The 21,544-nt window shown below is 40.9% G+C and overlaps 1 protein-coding gene across 6 annotated transcripts; it reads right to left on the bottom strand.

The window, feature by feature from the left end:
- Window positions 1-6,926: 6,926 nt before the first annotated feature.
- tfap2a (transcription factor AP-2 alpha) lies at window positions 6,927-20,172 on the bottom strand. 6 transcript variants are annotated; one of them, XM_065948958.1, is made up of 7 exons: window positions 20,030-20,172; window positions 15,299-15,748; window positions 14,208-14,259; window positions 12,575-12,800; window positions 11,726-11,844; window positions 9,902-10,043; window positions 6,927-8,490 (listed from the first exon to the last, which is right to left on the bottom strand). In XM_065948958.1, the coding sequence occupies exons 1-7, from the start codon at window positions 20,060-20,062 to the stop codon at window positions 8,202-8,204; spliced, it is 1,311 nt and encodes a 436-aa protein (XP_065805030.1). In that variant the 5' UTR covers window positions 20,063-20,172; the 3' UTR covers window positions 6,927-8,201. The 6 variants fall into 6 exon arrangements, with proteins under 6 accessions (XP_065805030.1, XP_065805031.1, XP_020497299.1 ...); XM_065948959.1 differs by having other exon boundaries at window positions 15,329-15,748; window positions 20,030-20,171; XM_020641643.2 differs by lacking the exon at window positions 20,030-20,172 and adding an exon at window positions 18,267-18,446.
- Window positions 20,173-21,544: the final 1,372 nt, after the last annotated feature.

Consider the following 21,544-nt stretch of genomic DNA (forward strand, 5'->3'; position numbering starts at 1 on the left):
CCTTAGGGTGCTGCTAAACTTCCCCTCAAACATTTCCATCAGTTTGATCTGGATAGAAACGCTAACTTTTTACAATAGTTTTCCTGTTGTTGGACAGTATTTGTTATGCAGGATTCTGGTAAAAAAAAATTAAAAAAATTAAAAAAAATAAAACATTGTGATTCTTGAGAATGACAGAAATTAGATATAAGATGCATCAATGAATAATTCAAAATATATTATAAGCCCAAATGGCAAAGTGACGTCAAGGTAAATGTAGCTATATGGTACCAACCTTTCTTCCATATTTTATTTGTGGTAATAATATGTTCTTACCATTTTTCTGTCACACAAATAAATAATAGAGATGATCCTCCACCTCCTACTATTAGCTCCTGAGGTTCAGACATCATGTGGTCTCAGGGGTGTGGGCTAAAAACTGGCTCATGACCTTCCATAACAGTAGCAGCAAACCCACTTCTTCTTCTCCATCTTTCACCCTGACTCTGCATTGTTTAAAACAGATATGACAATCCATATGTGACCACATTAAAATCTTTACAGAGTTCATTTAAGGGGGCGGAAAAATATGAGACCACTTTTTTTTATTATTATTAATTCCTATATTTGTGAATTAATTCAGTGTATCTTCACAATCGGTCTCGTGGAGAATCCTTTAAAGTTGGACTCACTTTATTCTCTATTTAGAGCTAACTAGACATTGTTTGTTCCTCTGTCTCCACACACACAAAATAGCTGAACCCAAATAACCAAAAGCAAAAACATTCCAAAAACTAAATAGTGGCATTTGTAGAAATAAAGCACTGAACATCAGTCCACCATCCCTTAAGATATGGAAATAAATACTGTTGTCACTGCATAAGTGTTTATTTTTTCCTGCTGGATGGAGTTAAAAGTGTCTGACCTGAAGGCAGCAGCAAACCCATATGGACAGAATGAGCCCCATCACCTGGGATGAGACTTTTAGGTCCCTATCAAACTCAAGCTTCAGGGGGAGAGGCCTATGTGTCCTATGTTTCTTCATACATTGATTATTTTTTTGTTGTCCTGGAAAACAAACTGACAGTTTTTCAGGAAATAAAAATGTACTTCTCTTAACCTCAGATTCTCACAACTCCAGAGAATTTCGAAGTCAAGCTTTATCCTTAAAAAACATATTATTTAGGGGGCATCTTTATGTGTTCATGATTCAAAAGTAAGCAACTTTCACAAATTAAAAGTATGTGCTGGTGTGTTTAAAGTGGCCTTAAGTTATGGTGTTTGTTTCTCCTCCAAATTTATTTTTTTTCTTTTCCCTAAGTTTTCTCTGGAAAGATGAATACTTTTTTGTTGTGCTATAAGAATTATTGTTTGTAAGATATTTATTTCGACTTCTGTCTGTTCTTTTATATATTTAGACAAATGTATTATTATCATTTTATATTATTATCATTATTATTATTATTATTATTATTATTATTATTATTATTATTATTATTATTATTATTATTATTGTTGTTGTTGTTATTATTATTGTTGTTATTATTATTGTTATGTGTTGGGTCAAAAGGATAAATAACAAGCCAAACTTTCAGAGAAAGAGAGAGAGAAATAAAGAGAGAGAGACGGAGAAGGGGGAGTGTGTGTGTGTGTGTGTGTGTGTGCGGGGGGGCGGGGGGGGGGGGTTGTATACCAATCGTTAGAGGGCCCAGCCAGCGAGTTGATTAGGTTCGGGAGAGAGAGGAGCTGCTGCGGCTTTCTTTGCGCGCAGACACAGTCTAAGTCCTTTATCATGGGGAGGCACCGGCGTGGCCCCGAGCTATAGCTGGCCTGAAGCGAAGTACCAGAGAGCAGAAAAAGAGAGAGAGAGGGAGAAAAAAGCAAGGGGAGGGGGTGTCTATCATCAAACTTCATAATAACGCTTGGGGTTCGCCACAGCTGCGCAGTGACCCTTTTATTTTGCTGTGATGGAACAGATAGCTCCCTATGAAATAGTGTGAAATTATCATGTCTATTAATTCAGTCAGACATCCACGGCTCTTCGCTGCTCCCCCTCTTTACCCCCGCGTCTCTCTCTGTCTTATTCCAGCTCTTATCCGTGGAAATGTGTGATTTCCTAGCAAATGCTGCATTTTACTAGAGTGATTTTTCAATGTTGATTCGCAGAAAAAAAAGATAAAGGCTAACATTGGGGGTTAAAAACATCGCGTGTTTATGCGCACAGTACACAACACAGGCCCATAATGGATGTTTGGACTTTCTAAAGTTGCAGAAAATAAACTGTGTATGTTTGTTAACCCATCATAGAAATATATATACTATTGTTCCTTTATCGAAACAGCTTTTGTAATGACAAAAAATGTCAACATTGAAGCCAAATAAAAACTGGTATACTGTCGATTAAACACCTGCTGTTTGCGCCACAATTTATTCTATTTCCCCCCAAAAGTTCCACTTCAAATGTGTTTACATTTACGGTTTGACACACTTTTACTTCATTTCTTGGAAGTGTTATTTTGAGAATATAGATTTTCAAAAAAGTATTCTTACAAATTTAAAAAAATAATAATACTTTTCCAAAATGCTGGAAAAAAGGGTCTATTATCATTAATATTATTATTAGTATTTTTACATTTTATATATTATTCATATTGTTATTATTATTATTATTATTATATTTTATATAATATTATTTGTGTTAATTTATTTTTGTATTATTATTTGTAGTTTTGAGTAGAAGTACTATTACTGTATTTTTACGTTATCCTGGAGGTCATATTATAAGTTGTAGAGTAAATCTGACTTTTTATTGGCCCTAGTCTTTTTTGATTTACTGAAATTGCTTGGAGCTTTAAGAACCATCTGGGAAACTCTATCTCATGTCATTTGTCACTTCATTTTTGTCTTTTCCTAACAACATATTACAGCCACTGCTCTGCACAAATCCAAGCAACTCATAATCAGCTCAGTCAACTCTCTGCTTGGGTGAGCGAGTTGATTTTCCCCTCCTGACTGAATAATGTTTGGTGCTCAGAATCTGTGAGAAATCTTCAAAATAGTCTGAGGCGCTGTAAAAAATAAATAAATAAATAAATAAATAAAAAATCACCAAAAAGTCATTTTCATTTGCAGTCATTGCTCATGCGACCGTTTTGCCAATACAGCCTGCCAACGTGCTGCACTGTCAATATTAATGAATATGGAGCTCCAAATATGATGACCTGACAGTAACTACAACATAACAACAAACGTTTTTAAAGGATGTGGCTGTGTGCTTATGAAGCGTGAGGGTCTGCTTTGATAAAAGGTCTGAGGTTTGATACAGAGAGAGAGAGAGAGAGAGAGAGAGAGAGAGTTGATTGAAATGGCGTGTGCCTGGCTGACGGGAGCCAGTGAGGGACAAAGCCCCTGCGAAGCCACGGCCACTCGAGCAATTATTCCTCCACGCTGCATTTGGATTAGTGCAATGGAAAGAAGCATATGTTTGGCCCGGGGCGACACTCCCCCCCTGGCTGACTGCAGAGGATGCAGGGAGAGAAAGAGGGAGAGAGAGTGACAAAAACTAGAATATAGAGTGCATTAACCAAGTGGGGAAACATTAACACTATTTTAATCCGCCCTTTTTCGTGCATTTCAGGAAACACAAGTCCATGAAATTGGAAGAAATCAGTGTTTGATATGTGACAACAATGATGACTGATAAGTGATGTCACAGTGCAAAACCCTTTGTTTATGTTAATAATGCCTTTAAGAAACCATATTGTTAAATAAAAAATAACTTTAAATGTCTGGTGTGAATGTGTCCGTGTGCAGATGTTGCAGAACTAAAGAGTAATCAAAACCCTCTCTCCCTTTTTGTGAATGAGTGTGTGAGCGGAATAATCGAGCTCCTTGCAGTGCTCCAGGAGTCGCGCTGTTTATTCAAAGTCATTTAATGTTTTCTAATCGATTACCTAATGTCTCAAGTAATCAGGGCTGATTTGGTGGAGTCGTTGACCTCTCTTGGCTTCTGAGCTCTGACTCTCAGAGTGGGCAATGGAGGCCCATAGGGGGGGTCAGCAGCCAGGCGGGGGGTGGGAGGCAAAATGACCCCAAACTGACGGCTGATCTCAGAGTTGAGGACAATTAGCTATTTTGCGCTTCATTGCAAACTTTAGAGTCCCATAATTCGATTCCACCAATAACCGTATCAAATGTCATTTAGAGGAACCCTCTTGCCCAAGCCACTTATCAGGCCGGCAGTTTGAAATGCACCGTGGGTAAAAATGTGATACAAGCAGCTCTAATTGGCAGCAGAATGTCGATCAATAAACGGAGCATCTGTTTTATCAATGAGGGGAAAGTTTCCATCTTTGTGTGCACACTTATCTTTTGCAAAAAAACATTTTTAATTGATGCGTAATAACTCTTTTAACGCTCCCCCTAACCTCCACCACCCTCTGCTTTAATGTCAGCAGGACATGTGGTCTAAAATCAAATTCCAATCATACCAATGTAACATTTTTGGAAGCACAATGAGTGAACAAATCTGGCCCTTGTAGGCTTTTGCTCTCAATCTTCCCGAGCGGGCAAAGTAGCTCCAAAGCTTTGCCTGCGAGCGTTACAGTGCAGACTGTTGTAGTGATGGTGCTGCGGGGTAATTAGGCCATGCAGACACTCCTTTCACCAAGCATTGAGCTCAGCAGCTTCAGCTACATTCTTTCTGACCACAAACATGGCTGCTAGCATGAAAAAAGTCCAAGGCATACATGTGGGTGCAGCAGTGCAGCTGGTGGTGGATGAAAAGTTGCGTCTGATGCGCAACAGTCGAAGGCAATTTACATGAAAAATCAATTGGAAGTATAAGCACATATGCATTCATTCAGATTTGATACGAATCCTGGAACCAGATCATAAAATCTCTAAATCTAAATCTTTAAATTTCAAGTGAGTTTTGTGTCACATGACAGCGCACACTCCATTTACAGGCAGCCTGTCCTTCATTACGTCTCTGCAACAAACTATAAATATCAACACAGCGACAACCCAGTGAACCCTTTCTACTAGATAAATACTGTGAGAAATAAATAACAAAATAGTACACACTATGGGCTTCACTGTTTCCCTGCAGAAGACGCTTAATCACACAAAATGTACTTTAACCCCTATTTTATTCCGCATATTCTCCACAATATTTGATAACAACAGGCCTCACACTTATTAATTACTAAACGGGAATCAGCTGTAATTGGTTAAGTTGAGACAAGCAGCAGTTAAGGATTGAATTAGTTAAATTCAGCAGGGTATTGCTGACTGGCTCCTCAAATTTCAGACCGTCTTGTATTTTTTTTTTTGTGTGTTGCATAAATGGCTTTCGCTCTGAGGCATTATGAGAAACTAGCTCTACCTGTTTAAGATCAAATTAGGGTAAAATTACAATATGGTATTAAAATGGGATGCAAATTATAGGCTAGTATCAGTGTAAACAAACGACACACAATGGGATTTTGAGTTTCTTTTAACACTTCCAATTCCATTACGCAGACAGGCACAATTACAGGCCGCGATCCTCCTCATCTCACACTAATAATACGCACAAATATCCACCATTGTCACAGATATAGCACTATTTCTAATGCGTTCGTTCTACCCTTCAAAACCCTGTTTTCATTCAAGCAAACCCCGATAAATTTATTATATAACATTAGCATTAATGACACACGTGAGGGGCTTCCTTTTGAATGCTGGTTTAATACGATTGTTTTCCCCCTTAAAGTGACTATTTATGCTATTCCCTCCTCACATCCAACCATAGCAGGAGCAGCCGGGTAGTCTCTCCCCTTTATGAGTGAGCTATTGTGCCTGAGGACAGGATCCCACACACACAATCTGAAGCCTGAGCCAACAAAAACAGGGGCCTGACAGACAATGCCTCGCTTCACCTGCTCCAGCACTGTGCATCGCAATTATGCCAAGGACATGTACAGTTAGGCTTCATTCACCCTCCTGCAAAACAACAACTGCCTCAGAATTAAAGCAACCACGGCCCGAAAAGCATGCTGATAATAAATATGGCTGCAGAGATTGGAGGGAGGAGGAGCAGGGGGGTGGGAGGAAGAGAGGCAGTACAATATTTTAAACTGCATGGTTACCAGAGAGTGAAATGGGGAACGCAAGAAACAATACCAAGATGCATATATCACCACTCTGATTCATGCTCCACACGAGATTGATTTCGAGCTATAGGTGCCAAGCCATCAATATACAATCAAACTCAACTCAAATGTTATGCAACGGGCCTGTTCTCTGCAGCCCTGCACGCGAAATAAAGCAAAGGCCAGCGTCAGATTTGCTTTTACAGCCAGCGTGATAGCCACATATATATATAGTCCCAGTCAGCCAAACACAACGAAAGCAGACTAAATACCAGCCAGAACAGGAGATTGCTTATGAAAGTATTATAATTAAAATGTGCATAAAAAGCCAGCATGGTGAGCGCTGATTGTTCGTTGATTACACTGAGAGGCAAAAAAAAAAACACAACACATATTTGGTACATGTCTTTGAATGCAGCAAAGAATAAACTGGGGTGGTGGGGTGGGGGAGCCAAATATAGCCTATAACAACCAAACATTGCACACCAGGCCTGTATACATCTCAGAGGGTTTTAGCTGGAGGGGTGGCGCTGCGCACTTCAAACGCGCATCCATCCATTGTTGTGAGCCATTTGGCCTGCATAAGATCCTGTGCTCTGAACCAGGGAGTTTAAAGTAAGATTTTTTTTTATTATACTTGAGGGAAACAATGAGTTCAGCTGCTTATTGCAAGGAGCAATCGTCAGGGGAGACTTAAACTCAATTACTGTAGCCGTTCAGAATAGGAAAAAATACAGAAAGAAAGAAAAAAAAACACCCCTGCGTGTCAAGCAGTGAATAAAAAATTAAAAGATATGAATAATAATCGAGATGAAGCGTATCAAATATTTATTTTTTTTCTGGGCAACAAAGGACTATAATACATTGACAGGCATGGGAACTATTGCCAGCACATGTCTATACAATACAGCTAAAACCGCCTCCAATTTTGGACATTATCGGACAGAACAAGATATCAGGTGGTCCCAAAAAATGTTTTTTGAATGTCTTCCAACATTGAAAAAAAGACAATATTCCATTTATTGCTTTTATGGTGCTTCAAGGAGAGAACAAGAGGTGAAACGTATTCTGATTGGCACAACACATAAAAGCTTGTATAAAAACGAAAATAGAAACACAAAAAAAAGTTCTCCTCAGGGTCTCACGTATGCTCTGTCTGAAATCAAAACAAACTGAATAAGGATGATATATATAGAGAGAAATGGAAGTTTTATTTCTATTCAATTTGTTCACTTGCTTCAATGTCGCCTCAACATGCTACAAGAGGGCTGAATTGAAATATCCCAGAGAAATAAAAAATACCCCAAACTTCTGTTTTTCTAAGAACCATAAAATCACATGAAGAACTAACCGAATATTCAAACCCACTAAAACAGGAGGCACCAGATAAATAAAAAAAGAAGTTTCAACAGACGCACCATATTTACAATTCCCATTAAATTACACATAAATAAATATATACATACATGAACACTGATTCCCTTATATAACCGTGAATCGTGTTGAAATTCAAAAAGTTCAAGTTGGTCGCGTGGAGAGAGAGAGAGTCTACAACTGAAGTCATGACATGGAGTTCTGTGGAATTTCTCTTTGTTTTTCAAGTTTATTATTCACAATACTGATAAGAATTCATCCTCTTTTAGCTTCGTTTTTGTCACAATCGTAAAATTGAGATATAGAGGGCTTCGCTGGATTTCAGTCCATTCGTTGCAGCTCATAAAAAAACACGGGGAGTACATAAAAAGTCCTCTGGCTGAGGCAAATACACCTTTTTCCTCCCCCTGGAGCTGTTCCTCTGCATCTTTTTTTCTTTTCTTTTTTTAAATAACATTTCATATGCTTCAGCTGTTGGAAGAAGAAGAAGATTCTTGCGTCGTTTTCCAATCAATCCAGAAGTGGGATGTAAAAAGAAAACATGTAAAACCGCGCAAGATCAGGAAGTGGCATGTTTAACTTTATCAATAGTATTTATAAGGTATTTATAATATTTATATTGGATGTGTGGGGCCATGGCAAAGGGGTGGGTCGGTGTAGAAGAAGGGGGCCCCGGGGTTCGTTTGGCCCTTCGGTGAAGATGGGATGGAAACATCACTTTCTGTGCTTCTCGTCTTTGTCTCCGCCTTTAGTGCCGTTATCTGAGTGACTGTTGGGGTTGTTGTTGAGGTACATTTTGTCCATGGCTTTGATAGCCTCGGTCAGATAGTTCTGAAGGGCCGTGACGGCCGCGCACAGTGCCGGGGTCCCGAAGCCGTGCGAGATTAGACTGAAGTGGGTCAAACAGCTCTGGATTCCCGGTTCGAGGATGGGCTGCGGCCGTGAGTTTCCCAGCGGCGAGCGGTCCTGGGAAAGGAGGTCTGTGAACTCTTTGCACACTTGCCTGAAACAGAAAAAAAAATGGGTGTAAACAACCAGGACAATATCACAGACCCCTGTATGCCATGATGAATATCATTTAAACTTTCAATACGACAAAAAAATATAGGCTACAGTTGAAACAAGTCAGATTTGCTGAAAGCAAGCAAACAGAGCAAAAAGTCCTTCTTTTCTCTCGACAGATGAACTTATTTAAGGCTTATATAAAACTGAAATGTTGTTGATCTTTTCTCTTTCAAGAATACCCAGAGAAAATGTCCCGAAGCTACTAACAGGTGGGAATGAATTCCAGGGCTCGGGGTCAGATATTTTTTTCCTTATCATAAAAGAATACTTTTTGAGAGAGAAAATGAATCCAAATGACTTGTGATTGTAAAACGAAAAATATGTGCATGTAAAGTTTCAACTTTACTCTCTTTAAATAAATAGCAAAAACAACCAAAACACGAATTAATAACGTTATTCATTTCAGCTCCATTTACATGTCACTTATTTACAGTACATTGTAAATATATGTAAAATATTCCATAACGTATAGAAAACTGGAATCGTCCATTAAAAGATGAGATTGCGCGACCCACTCTCCATTTCATGCTATTGGTATTTTAATAACAGGCAAACAGGCTGTAATAAGCGGTTATAGCTGACAGCTGTTTGATTATAGCGGTCCATCATCAATATTAAATGCAGGCTTCTGCCTCGCTCTCCATTTTTATAAGCCATGCCCATGTTGCAGTAAACGCAGAGTAAAAATAACCAACAGCAATGGCAGCGGTGGATGAGACCCAGCTATGTGTCAATGTCACTGAAATCACAAGGCAAACACAACAGCGATGTGCGTGTGGATGAGAGGAGGGCCCAGGCAACACAACCAACAACAGCAGCCTACTTACAACTGCTCTGCACTATTGTCTTTATACTAGATAATAGAAGTCCAAATGAAGTGTCCGGATAATTAGCAGACATGCAAAGTGATGTGTGACACATTTGTGCGTAAAAATACATTTATTCATTTATTCGAATAATTATTATTATCTTTAATAGCTGTGTTTTAAGACTGATGAAATTAAAAAGGATGACAACATACAGTTTTATAGTCAAACATCTGATAAGTATTCACTTATTTAATTAGTTTGAAGACAACTGAAACTCCCTGACCCCTGAGAAAGAAACCAAAAAAAAGTGATAGAGAAGTAAATATTTGTTTGTGTGTGTGTGTGTGTGTGTGTGTGTGTGTGTGTGTGTGTGTGGGTGTGTGTGTGTGTGTGTGTGTGTGTGTGTGTGTGTGTGTGTGTGTGCGCGCGCGTGTGTGTGTGTGCGTAAGTGTGTGTGTGTGTGTGTGTGTGTGTGTGTGTGTGTGTGTGGCACAGACAGACTGGGAGATGCATTCTGTGAAATGTGATAATAGCACTTACTTTGTGGCCAATAGCATGTTTTTTCTTTGGACTTGTTCGTTCGGGTCGGAGTGCTGACGGTTTACATATTCAGCTACTGCCTTGGCTGGAAACTCGGTCTCACATACATAACCGAAATCTCTGGCAAGATGGACTGCTTCGCCTGAGAAATAAAAAGAAAAGGAAAAAAAAAAAACAGGTTGAGTGTTTTTTCTTTATTAAATATGGTCACATCAAAATTGAGAGCAGTTCACACTTCCTGCTTGGACTAACACGTGATTAATCTGATCTGAGCAGCGCGTGCACACAGCAGGGTTACAACACCTGTGCCTCAACAACATTAATGATGATGACAACAAAAATAAAGTGCTCGTTATGATAAGAAAGAACGCCTGTGAGCTGTCAATACACGTCAGGCTCTCAGCTTCAGACCGTGAGAACGCTTAAATATGGAGCAGGAACAATAAGTGGATATGAAATATAGACGGGGCGTCATGCTTAACACCATGTCATTGATTACCAATGCCTGCACATTATTGAAAGTCCAGCAGATCACACAGGCATGGGGAAGCAATTTTAAAGGGCTATACCTAAATCTCGTTCTATTTCTACACTTCAGCTCTGAGAATTTCAGGTTTCATTCCGTCCGAGTCCAAACTCGCCCCTCTCCTCTGTTTCTGGACTTTTCTTTCCCCCCCTAAGTCTTTGGTTTTAATTTCCTGAAGCAGTTGAGTTTTTACTGCGGGGCTTCCTGCCCATAAGCTTCTGCTCCGGAAGAACGCATGCGCCAATTAGCATCAAAGCTCATGTCCAGTAAACTCGTTTCCATAAAATGGAGCGGATCATAAACAATGACAGCACTTCAGAAAACGCAGTGTCCCTTCACTAAATAACCGTCTGCCTTCACCCATCCTACCCCCCACGTGCCACCACCTCCTTATTACCCGGAATCATACACTTCTCCAGGCTCATTACAATACAGCACAGGATCTCTACCAAGCACGTTGGATTCGACTCTCTCCCGCAGTAATGATTAACAGGGACCAATGAACCATCGCAGGGTTTCACCTTTGGAAAGCCACTGCGCACCAAATACCACTGCACTGAATAATAAGGTCCAACTCTGCGAGCAAAATGGATTTATACAGTCGCTCAAAAGCGCACCATATTTTGTCTAATTTATTCTTTAATAGACCAAAAACATATCGCTCCCAATAGGTCAGCTCCATGTCATTTGCATGCAACAAAAATGTTCACCAAAGCCAAAGCATGAGAAGTTATTAACGAATGAATTAAAAACCAGGCCCATGCTGCCATAGCCAGTCTGTATTAATGCTAGAAACAATGCATGAGGGTTAATAAATCAATCGACTTCTCATCCATGGGGTGATATAGCTCAGCGGAGCCCAATAAACAAGCAGCACTCAATAATTAACTGGACTTCAACACAAATTCATCCAGTGCGTAAACTAGGCCAGCCGTGGACCTGCAAGTGCGCTCCTGAAAGCGAGGGCCAATAACGCTGCAACGCCACGAGAATCACCAGCACTCTCTCTCTCTCTCCACACACACACACACACACACACACACACACACACACACACACACACACACACACACACACACACACACATCCTTCATGCTTTATTACTTGCGAGGCAAAGTCGGTCCACATTACACGGATGAGCGCATATGCTGATTTCCAACACAGAGAAAGAAAGGGAGAGAGAGAGAGAGAGAGAGAGAGCGAGAGAGAGAGAGGGGAGAAAAAAACTCCCACTTTTCTAGCACCTGATATCGCGGGAGCAACAAGAGTGAGAACGTGATTTACGGCGGCCGACTTACCTTCGACTAGTGACGTCAGCAAGGTGACGTTGGCTGCCTTGCGTCTTCCCGCAGGTAGATTCAAACCGATTTTATCTAGCTTCTCTCTTAAGGATCTTCCTCCGTTTTTGGATTTGGCCCTGGGAAAGAAAAAAACAAAAGTAACATTTAAAAAAAATATCCATATAAATGCTAGAAATGTGTATAAAGTAGATATGCATTTAGAAATCCACTAACAACACTCTCCTCAAACATGTTTAATTATTATGACCTTTAACCTAATTTAAATGAAGATATGTCAGCCTTGTTCACCTATTTTTCATTTATTTTACTTAATTAGACCGAATTTATTTTGTTTTGGCTTTACCTTGAACTAGCTTGAAAAAATAAATCCTACTGAAACATCCCAGTCTTTTCCACATGCAGACAAATACTGTACAAAATGAATAAATAAAGCCCTACTTAATAGGCAGCACTGTTACTGGCTGCGTGTCTGCAGCAGCACTTCAGTAGACAGTTCACTAGAGACCAATGTTTTCATGTGTAATGCCTTCACTGGGCCTATAGAGCTGGGGTTGAAACAGACTAGGCCTACATTAATTTGAGGGAGAGCGAGACACAGAGAGAGAGAGAGAGAGAGAGAGAGAGAAGTTAATATGGAATTTAACAGACCTCTCCTGCTTTAAATGCAGGAGCTAGGTGTCATGGTTGGTCGATTTTAATTATTCTTGGTACAGAGGAGCGAGAGAGAGGGAGAGAGAGAGAGAGAGAGATGCATGCGCACAGAGAGACTGGATTGGAGGGGAGTGAGGGAGTTCATACACACGCACTCTTAACAGGTAGATATACACAGTATGTTTTCTAACTCACCTCCTCAGCACCCCGCCTAGCAGAGAGGCGTTGAGGCACTCGGGCGGCGAGAGGCGTCTCTGCACCTCTGCAACAGTGACCTTGTACTTGGATGTTGAGCTGAGGAGGGACAGGCGACCCGGAACAGAGCAGAAAACCTCGTTGGGGTTTACCACCCCTCCAAAAAGACCGTCCTTATTCACGGGGATGGAGGAGATGTTGTTGTGCTTGGATAAAGACACTGGACCTATAGCCAGGGAGAAAGAGAGGGATGGGGGAAGCAATGAGAGAGAGGGAGAGAGAGAGAGACCGTGCTCAGTGAATTTCATGCAATGCAGAGCCTTAACTAAATGAGAAGGGGGGATTTAGGCCCCGGATTTAGAGTTAAGCACCACATGTGTATACTTTCAGCAACAAGGACATGCAAAAAAGAGACAAATGTAGGCCTATACATGGAAATAACACCAATAATTAAAAAATATGTTTGTTGGTGCTGATTCAATCACGAATCTAAGGAAAGATCAGTCTCAGTGTCAAAAAAAAAAAATCAGCAATATTTCCACTTATCAGTTCTTAATCTAAAAAGCACCGGTAAACATAGGCCATACATGCAGCAGCAGACAGAGAGAATCTCCAGTATCTGCGCGCTCATGCAGCCCATTTACGCGCTCGGCACAAAGCAACCACACCAACCGAAAGATTTGGTAAAGTCTACCTAGTCTGACATATCCTTGTATCAAGCAAAACACCGTTACCCGTGTGTGATTTCACACCGAGTGGAGAGGGAGGAGGGGGGGACTGAGCACCACTGGGCTTTCCACGGTTTTGGTGTGCAGTAACCGGAGACAAAGGGGACTGTGCGCCTTTGGATAGATCACTTGTGACATTAATGGCTCAGGGGAGCCTAATAGAGACAATAGGAGTTAAACGAACTCTTGAGATTACTAATATAAGAAGCCAATTATCATGTTGATACGCAGATAGACAGACTCAAAAGGAAAGAATGGAAAAAGACAAGATTAGAAGCAGAAAAAAGGAAGAAAATGGCGACATATCTTAGTCAGCCTGACAAACTCTTTAAAACCTGACCATCACAAGGCCTCCCCTTTAAACAGCAATTTCACCCAGACATATTTTTCATAGCATAAAAACATATTAAAGCTATGTAATCCAACAGCCTTCAACAAATCAGTAAGTGATTTTTTTTTTCAAAGCCGAGAATTCCCTCTCCTTATGACAGACTCTGCTCCATCCTGCGCTTCCAACTTCCATTTTAAATTTGACCATGCAGTGTGATTGCAGCTATTAGCTTTCTCCACCACGGGATCGTCTATAGCTATAGGTCTATATCTTTGACCATCAATACCACGGGGCCTTCAAAGCCCAGCAGCTCCACTCATCTCCCCGCTGCTCTGAAACGCTGACAGTAAATTCCATCAGCGAGAAAAAAGGTGCAGTCAGTTTGATGCACTTGGAAAGCATGTAATGAAAAATAGGCTACTGCGTATTAGGATCAGTCAGGCATTACCGCATTGCATCGAGTTCTCTCGAGCAGAATGGTGAATGGTGTGTGTAGGCCTATGTGAGTGTGTGCGTGGCGGTGTGCACTGCAGCTTGCAGAAACATGCATGATATCTCGGAGGAAATTGCTTACCTTTTTTAATTACAGTCTGGTCTGGAATGTGGATTCCTTGATCATCAACAGGCTGTGACACAAATGCACAAAATGGACAATTTCAGCACAAACATACCAGCCTCAGTTCTGTGTACGTGAACGCAACTCTGGATGTTGTGCACGAACAAAAGCCCGACACAATTAGCCATAATCAGAGAACACTGAGGCTCACTAGGCCCATACCTGTTATTATTGTCCAGCGGGTTGCGTTCATGGACGCATTACACCAGATCAAAAACACAGACTTAAATAACGAAGCTGTGTCGCCCCATAATCCTGACCTAATTTTGCCCTCAGATTGGCTCCACTCACAAGGAAACTTCTAATCTAGATTGGATAGTAATTACGGCAGCGCAGCCTATTAAAGGCCTATGAACTAATTAGAGGATTATTGGTGTTTGTTTCTGATTAAAAACTGCAGAGAATACTCAAAATAAGGATAGGAGTTATTGACAATTGTAGCGCTTTTTTTACCATGAATCTTTATATTATCTGAAGCAAATCCAACAAATTCAATTCCCCTGTTAGGGTGCATGCAATATAGTGTAGGGTTATTGTTTGGAAAGCTTTATCTTTATGGAAAATGAAAAATGTAATAAAGTCAGATGACATGTCAGGACGCTTGTGGAAATACAGGCGCCTTGTTTTGTTTTATCTGTTTAAATAATATACAGGCAGACATTAAGCATCCACATGCAATACGGCAAGTAAAAGCATTATGAAAATACATGGAAAAATACATTATAAATCGAGCTTTTTAATTAAAAAATATAGACTATGGGCAACATGTTTCTCATGGAGATCAAGGGATTAATTCATAGTGCTGACATTTATTTGAAAGATTGCACACACAAAAAGCTCTAACTCTAATAAAGCCGATAGAATGGCAGGGCTTTTTTGATATGGCTATTATTAAAATAAAATAAAATATTGTTGTTATTATTATCATTAATAATAAACCAGTTTTATCATTTTAAATTAGCTTTTGTACGAGACAAACAATCAGTGCCTATAAATCAAATAATTACATTTTTAACCGTTTTATTTTCTAATTAAGTAAACCCACTCACAAAATCAAAGGCAGGTAAACGCTTCCTCACCTGCACGTCTTCTAAAGAGTGAGGTATTCCATGGATAGGGATAGAGTCTGACAGTCCCGTGTCGATGCCGTGGCCGGACGGTAGCAGCACTTCCCTGCGGTACTCCCGGCACAGCTGGTGGGGCAGGCTGCGGTGCTGGTGCAGCAGGCCGCTCTCCTGACTTTGCCTCTGGCCCGGCCAGCCCGGGTGCTGCGGCTGCGGCTGGGCGTGCAGAGAGTTGAGGGAGTACGGGTCGTTGACGTGTGAGTAAGGGTCCTGAGACTGCGGGTAGATGGGCTGGTATGGTGGAGGGAAGTACGGGGGCTGGAAGTCCGAGTTTGGCGTGTGAGAGAGCGGAGGGGCGCTCGTGTAGGGACTCTGGCCCACGCCGCCCAGCTGAGGTAGCCTGGCTGTCCCATTGCTGGTGCCGTCGTGACGGTCCTGCAGCGAAGCACACAGAGAAGAGTGTTTTAGACTAAAGACACAGACTTAAATGTGTGTGATTTACTCTTTGTTTTAACTACTCGATGCTCTGCGGCCATTATCAAATATGGCCTGAGTATGCCACAAATAGAACAAGTCTGGAATCTTTCATTCAAATAATTCCTGCTGGTTGATTTTAAACAGCAAAGTTACCATTTAAACACACTACCTGTATGTGGACAAAGTTAAATAAAAAAACTAAAAACTAAATAATAGAATTAAACGCTGTTATGGAAATAAGCTTAAATAAATAAACAAGCATTGAATTATCTCAGCTTTTCCCACAGTTTGTATGCCTGCAAGCTTTACAAAACATTATTCAGCGACAAAAACAAATATCAAAAAAAAATCTGAAACACAAACAAATTCGAATTATCTGACACGCTAAGGCTCCAGCAACTTACCATCGCGGAAAAACTGTGCACTAACATCTGAAAGGATTTTTGGTGCGACTTAAGAAGAAAACAAACAGTTCAAAAAAACACTTTGAGTGTTTGAGGGGCGAGCAAAGGGATTAACCAGCAAAACCAAAAAATAAGCCCCCAGAAAAAGCCTCTTCTTTTCTCCTGTAAGATCACGCTGGCCCCGACGCTCAGATATGTGCCACAGCAGCAGGACGATAATCCATCAGAAACAAATGGTTAGATCCCCGCTGCCCTTCATCTGGGGCTAAAAATGCAGATATTCGGCGGTGCTGGTAGATTCGGGTCGAAAAGTTTCTCTCGGTAAAACCTTCTTTTTCTCCCTGCTCTCCTGGCTTCTATCACAGTGCTGCCGTCCCTTCGCCTGAGCTCATATTAGAGAAAGAGCCGCTTCTTCGTCTCCCTCTTGGACTCCTAATAGAACGCATTCATGACTATTAATATTACAGGAATACTTAATAATAAGGAAAGAATGGTCGGAAATCGGGCGTGAAGCGGAGGACGCAACTCAAGGCAGGAGTCTGCGCTTAAATGACGTCCATTGAAAGGAGGAATCAGTATATCTAATCAGAGATGGGGAGAGAGAGGGAGTGAGAGAGAGAAGGAGGGAGTGAGAGACTGTTGAGGGAGTGGAGAGAGAGAGAGACAAAAAGAGGGACATTCACTCCCGTCTGACGAATCAGAGAGAGAGGGAGGAGGGGGGGCATTTTAAAAGGGTCCCAGGGCCAAAGCGCAAAAGTGAAAGAAAGACATAGGAATGAAGGGAGGTGGACCAAAGACAGCAGAGGAGGAAGCCATGGAAGGAAACAATGTGCACCTCTGAACTGGGTGAAAATCCAGCAGACGACGCTATGGGCACTACGAGCGACTCATTTCTACCTCTCGTCCCTTTGTTTTCCACCTCAGACTCCGACAGCGAGCTGTCCTCCATGGGGCTCCTTCCTCTTCTCTTTCTCCGCCGAATTAAGCCACCGTCTCCTCTTCGACTCCCAAACCCAGTCACACTGGCTAACTTTAAACTCCGAACAGAATAGACGGAGAAAAATAAATCCCCACAGCCTAAGAAGGGCCGCGCGGATCCGGCGCTCAAACCAACTTTTACGCGCGGCTATAAAGAGCTCTTCACCTCTTCCTGTCGCGCAATTTTAAATTAAGAAAACAATACGATCTGGCCCGGCTTCAAAGGCTAATTTCATTTTTCCATCGCTACTACCGAGTAAACATTTGCCTGTAAATTAAAACAATGAGAACAACATGAGCGCAAAGGTGGCCAGCTTTTGTTTTCCTGCTCTCAGCCGTCCCTATCCTCCCAGGACACGGGCGAAAACACGTCCGACAGGCTCCTCCACTCCTGAACAAGCCCCTGATATTACTGCCAAACTTTGTCTATGCCCATAACAACAATCACTCAGTGTATGCACTTCACACATATATGCACACACGCGAAATCTAACGGCTCAAGTTGCAGCGATATTAAAAGTGAAGGGTAGCAGTCCATGTAATTCAAGCAGTGAATAAAGCAGACTCCTAAAGAGCTTCCAACTGTCATTTACTCGCAATATTTAATTTAATTTAATGAATGTTAAGCTTTTTCTTTTCTTTTTTATTAATTCCACGTGCCATTAACTATTATATTTTATGTGAGTTTAAATAGAAGACGTAAAAAATATCAAATAAATCACACGTGTGATTTCACTCATGCAACTATATTTAAATAAAATGATGTAGATAACTATATAAATTCAACTCTCACGTATAATGCAATGTAAAAAATAATATTTCATATTCTGTAATTGATATAATCTATATAAAAGTAAAAATGATCAACTCAAAAATCATCTCCAAAAATACACAAATAAAAAAGTCTCATATTAAAATAAATAAAAAAAAAACACTGGTCTAATCATCTTACTATTGAATTAATTGTGTTCAGTGACAGTTGTCAAAATAATGACATATTTGGATCAAAACACATCACATCCCTAAAATAAATATCCTGGTTCACTGCAAAATCTTCACATAAAAATTAAAGAAATCAAAGAGGAGCCCCTTACCTCGCAATCTTCATATTTAATGTTATCAGTTAATTTCCAAAGCATTTTCATGGGTTGCTGAGGTGGATATTGAGTTTAGGTATCGCCTTATAGTCTTGTTTTCACTCAGTGAATTGTGCTCCCCGCTCAGAAAAACTACTTTTATTGAAGCTGTGGGCTGCTGTCTGTCTTGCGCTCTGAGGTCTCCCTCTAATGGTGGAAGTGAAAGGCTGGAGCAGCTCTGTAATAACACTGGCACAGGGCCTCATTAGCATATCAACAGCCGTTTGATTCCCCCCCCCCCCCCCCCATCTACACACTCACACAACACCAATGGACAGCGCACAGGTAAATCTAAAGCAGCAAGACGCCACACACGCTTATTATTTCTACTGTTCAGTCAGGTGTGTGTTTGGTAAGTGTGTGTGTGGGGGGGGGGGGGGGTAGTCATGCATTGGGACCTGCAAGCACCTGGGACTGTTTCTCTTTCCGGGGTTTAGGAAAAACCAAATCAGACTCCTGAAATGCTATAATTCCAATGTGTGTTTGACTACAATTATTTTTTTATTACAGTTATCTTTTGGGCACAAGTGTAATACTTTCTTTTTAGACCAAGTCTTTCGTTTTTCAGGCTCTGACGCGAACACACCATGTCTATGCAAATACAACCCTGTCACATACTTTGTTGCCAGCCTTGATTTTTTTAACTCCCAAGCTGTTATTTTAATCCCATTGAGAGCGGAGACCTTGAGATGCTTTTCTTTTAGTGTTATGTTAAAAAGGTGAGCCATTCGGAGTGGCTCTACAGGTCCACTGACTACCTGTAAGGGCGCAGGCTTTGGGGGCGAGTGTAAATAATTAACACAACAACATGGCCTTGTTTCATTTGAATGAGCTGCAGGGAGAGCCTGGCTCTGCCCTGTCGCCGGCCGAGCCTTCACCTCAGCAGGTCGTGGGTCAGCAGACAGGTCGCCAGCTCTGCAAGGCGTTGGCCCCTCTGCTTTAAAACCTGGATTACCATTTTTGGTGGAGTTCCCTTTTTTTGAAAAGCAGTTGTTATTAATGAGGGTAGACGAAACTGGCTGACAATGACAGCTATGCAGGAGTGTCTCTCTGCTGGTCAGTTGTCTGTTGTGGTGAAAGGCTTTTAACGAGTGAGAGTAAAGTGTTTATGTTTCTGCAAAGATCTCAGGTCGTTTCAGAAAACAAGGCCAGGGTGTTAGTAAAGCCAAGTAAAGCTCTGTGGAAAGAACATTATGGGATGCTTTGTACATAACTTAAAAATGTGCTATCCAATTTTGATCAACGAATACTATAAGGGAATTACATTGATTAAAAGTTAAATTTTATTTTCAAAACGCAAGACACAATTTAGAGTAATGGTCGAGCTTCGTTAGAGCTCTTTTTTGGTAGAACTACGTCATGTCGTGTCTGTTTCCATACAATTCTAATTTGTGATCAGACTTTTCTGTGGATATAAAATGCGTCCATGCAACCTATAACAACATGCGATCATCGTCCTCGAGTTTTCATGGCAAAACAAAGAGATGAGCAGTTTGACATGTTAGGCTTCATCACCGCAGACAGAGTTTACCCAAATAAAACATCTTTAACTTCGTGGTATGATCTCCTGACAGATAAAATAACACAAGAGCTCCACGCCACCACCTTTTACAGAAGATTTAACGCTGCCTGTGCACCCTCCTTCTACATGGGTCGACACTTTGACAGTTTTCACTGCTCTTCCACAGCCGTCTCTTTGTCTTAAAGTAAGCACCACATACCTGCCATTCCCCCATTTTGCCCATAATTGACATTCTTTGTCTTCTGTTGCCTTTGGAGCCTTTTCAGTCGATCCGGTGCCGTGTCTATTTCATTAAGCCCTCGGTCTCAGAGTAAACCTTTACTTTTTTTTTTACCTGGTCCGGATCGACTCACCTGGCCATAAAAACGGTGCGGGGCCACCTGGTGACGCATGCGCACTGCTCCGGGTGTGGGCGAGAAAGGAGAAACTACCTTGAAAAATGAATCAGCCTTTTTGTCTGATGCTGTGTAGGACTGTCATACTTTGGCATCTTTGCCAGATTTAATGAGCCTACTTGAGATACAAATGACGAATATGAAAGCACTTCGAGAAATCGCTGATATTCTATCAGCCAGTAACTTCAGTTATGAAAATAAAAATGCTCGTTTAAAACCAAACAAAACGTTAACACATCAGGTACATTTGAATTAAAAAAAAAAAAAAAAAGACCATGCTTCATCTGTATTGAATGACAGGTAACTAAGGTTTATTAAACCCATATTCCAGATAAACTGTGTTAGGAGAGATTATTTAAAAGTGCATATGTTCAAATTTAAAGCTAATTATTTGGATAGGGGAGATCTGAAATTGTAATAAATTATGTTTGTCTTTGAATGACGTTAAAGTAAAAAGGACACACTTTCTCCTTTCTATCTACAGTGATTTGGTTTTGCACAAAAAACAAAAAACATGAATTCTCAGCGCAAATGAAACTGAGTCGAGTTAAAAACTTGAAGGTTAACTGCCAACATCATTACTTCTACACAGAAAGCTACCCTGCCATTGTGAGGCTCATTATTTATTTATCCACTGTTTATTTCTAATACATACTTATGTAGACCCCTCCGGCCATGAGCGAATGAGCTCTCCCTCTGTCTGTCTTTCACACGCGCGCACACACACACACGCACACACACACACACACACACACACACACACACACACACACACACACACACACACACACACACACACACAGAGGAGAGCAACACGTTCGCTCACATAGGTGATAATGGTGAAGCTTAAGTCCAAAACCCCCTTTCTCCTCTTTCAAGTTTCTGACGGGGCACACACATGCCGGATCAGATGGGACGCACAGTGCGGTGAACCTCGCTGGCAGACAGCTGCAATGATGTTTTCTCACATCAAACATTTACATTATACAATATTTGCATGTATTAGAATATATGACAATTTCCTCACAACAAAAAAAAATAGTATTCGTTGTGCAGTTTCTCAAATAGATCTTCATAACTGGCTTTGTTTTTTCTTTTTTTTTTGATTTCATAATTCCTCAGAAAATCTATAGATGTCTTTGTGGTGTTAATATTTAAAACACGCCTTCATGTTTGACTTCAAAGACGAACACATTTTAACTGCACACACAATACCTGCAGCTATATAAACCTTTGCAGGACTGGACAAAAGAGAGGGTGGTGGTGGGGGGGGGGGGTCAGAAATATTGTTTGGGGCTCTGCGCACTAAGGGAGGAGTA

Source organism: Labrus bergylta, chromosome 20 (assembly GCF_963930695.1).
Source record: "Labrus bergylta chromosome 20, fLabBer1.1, whole genome shotgun sequence".
Classification (NCBI taxonomy): Eukaryota; Metazoa; Chordata; class Actinopteri; order Labriformes; family Labridae; genus Labrus; species Labrus bergylta.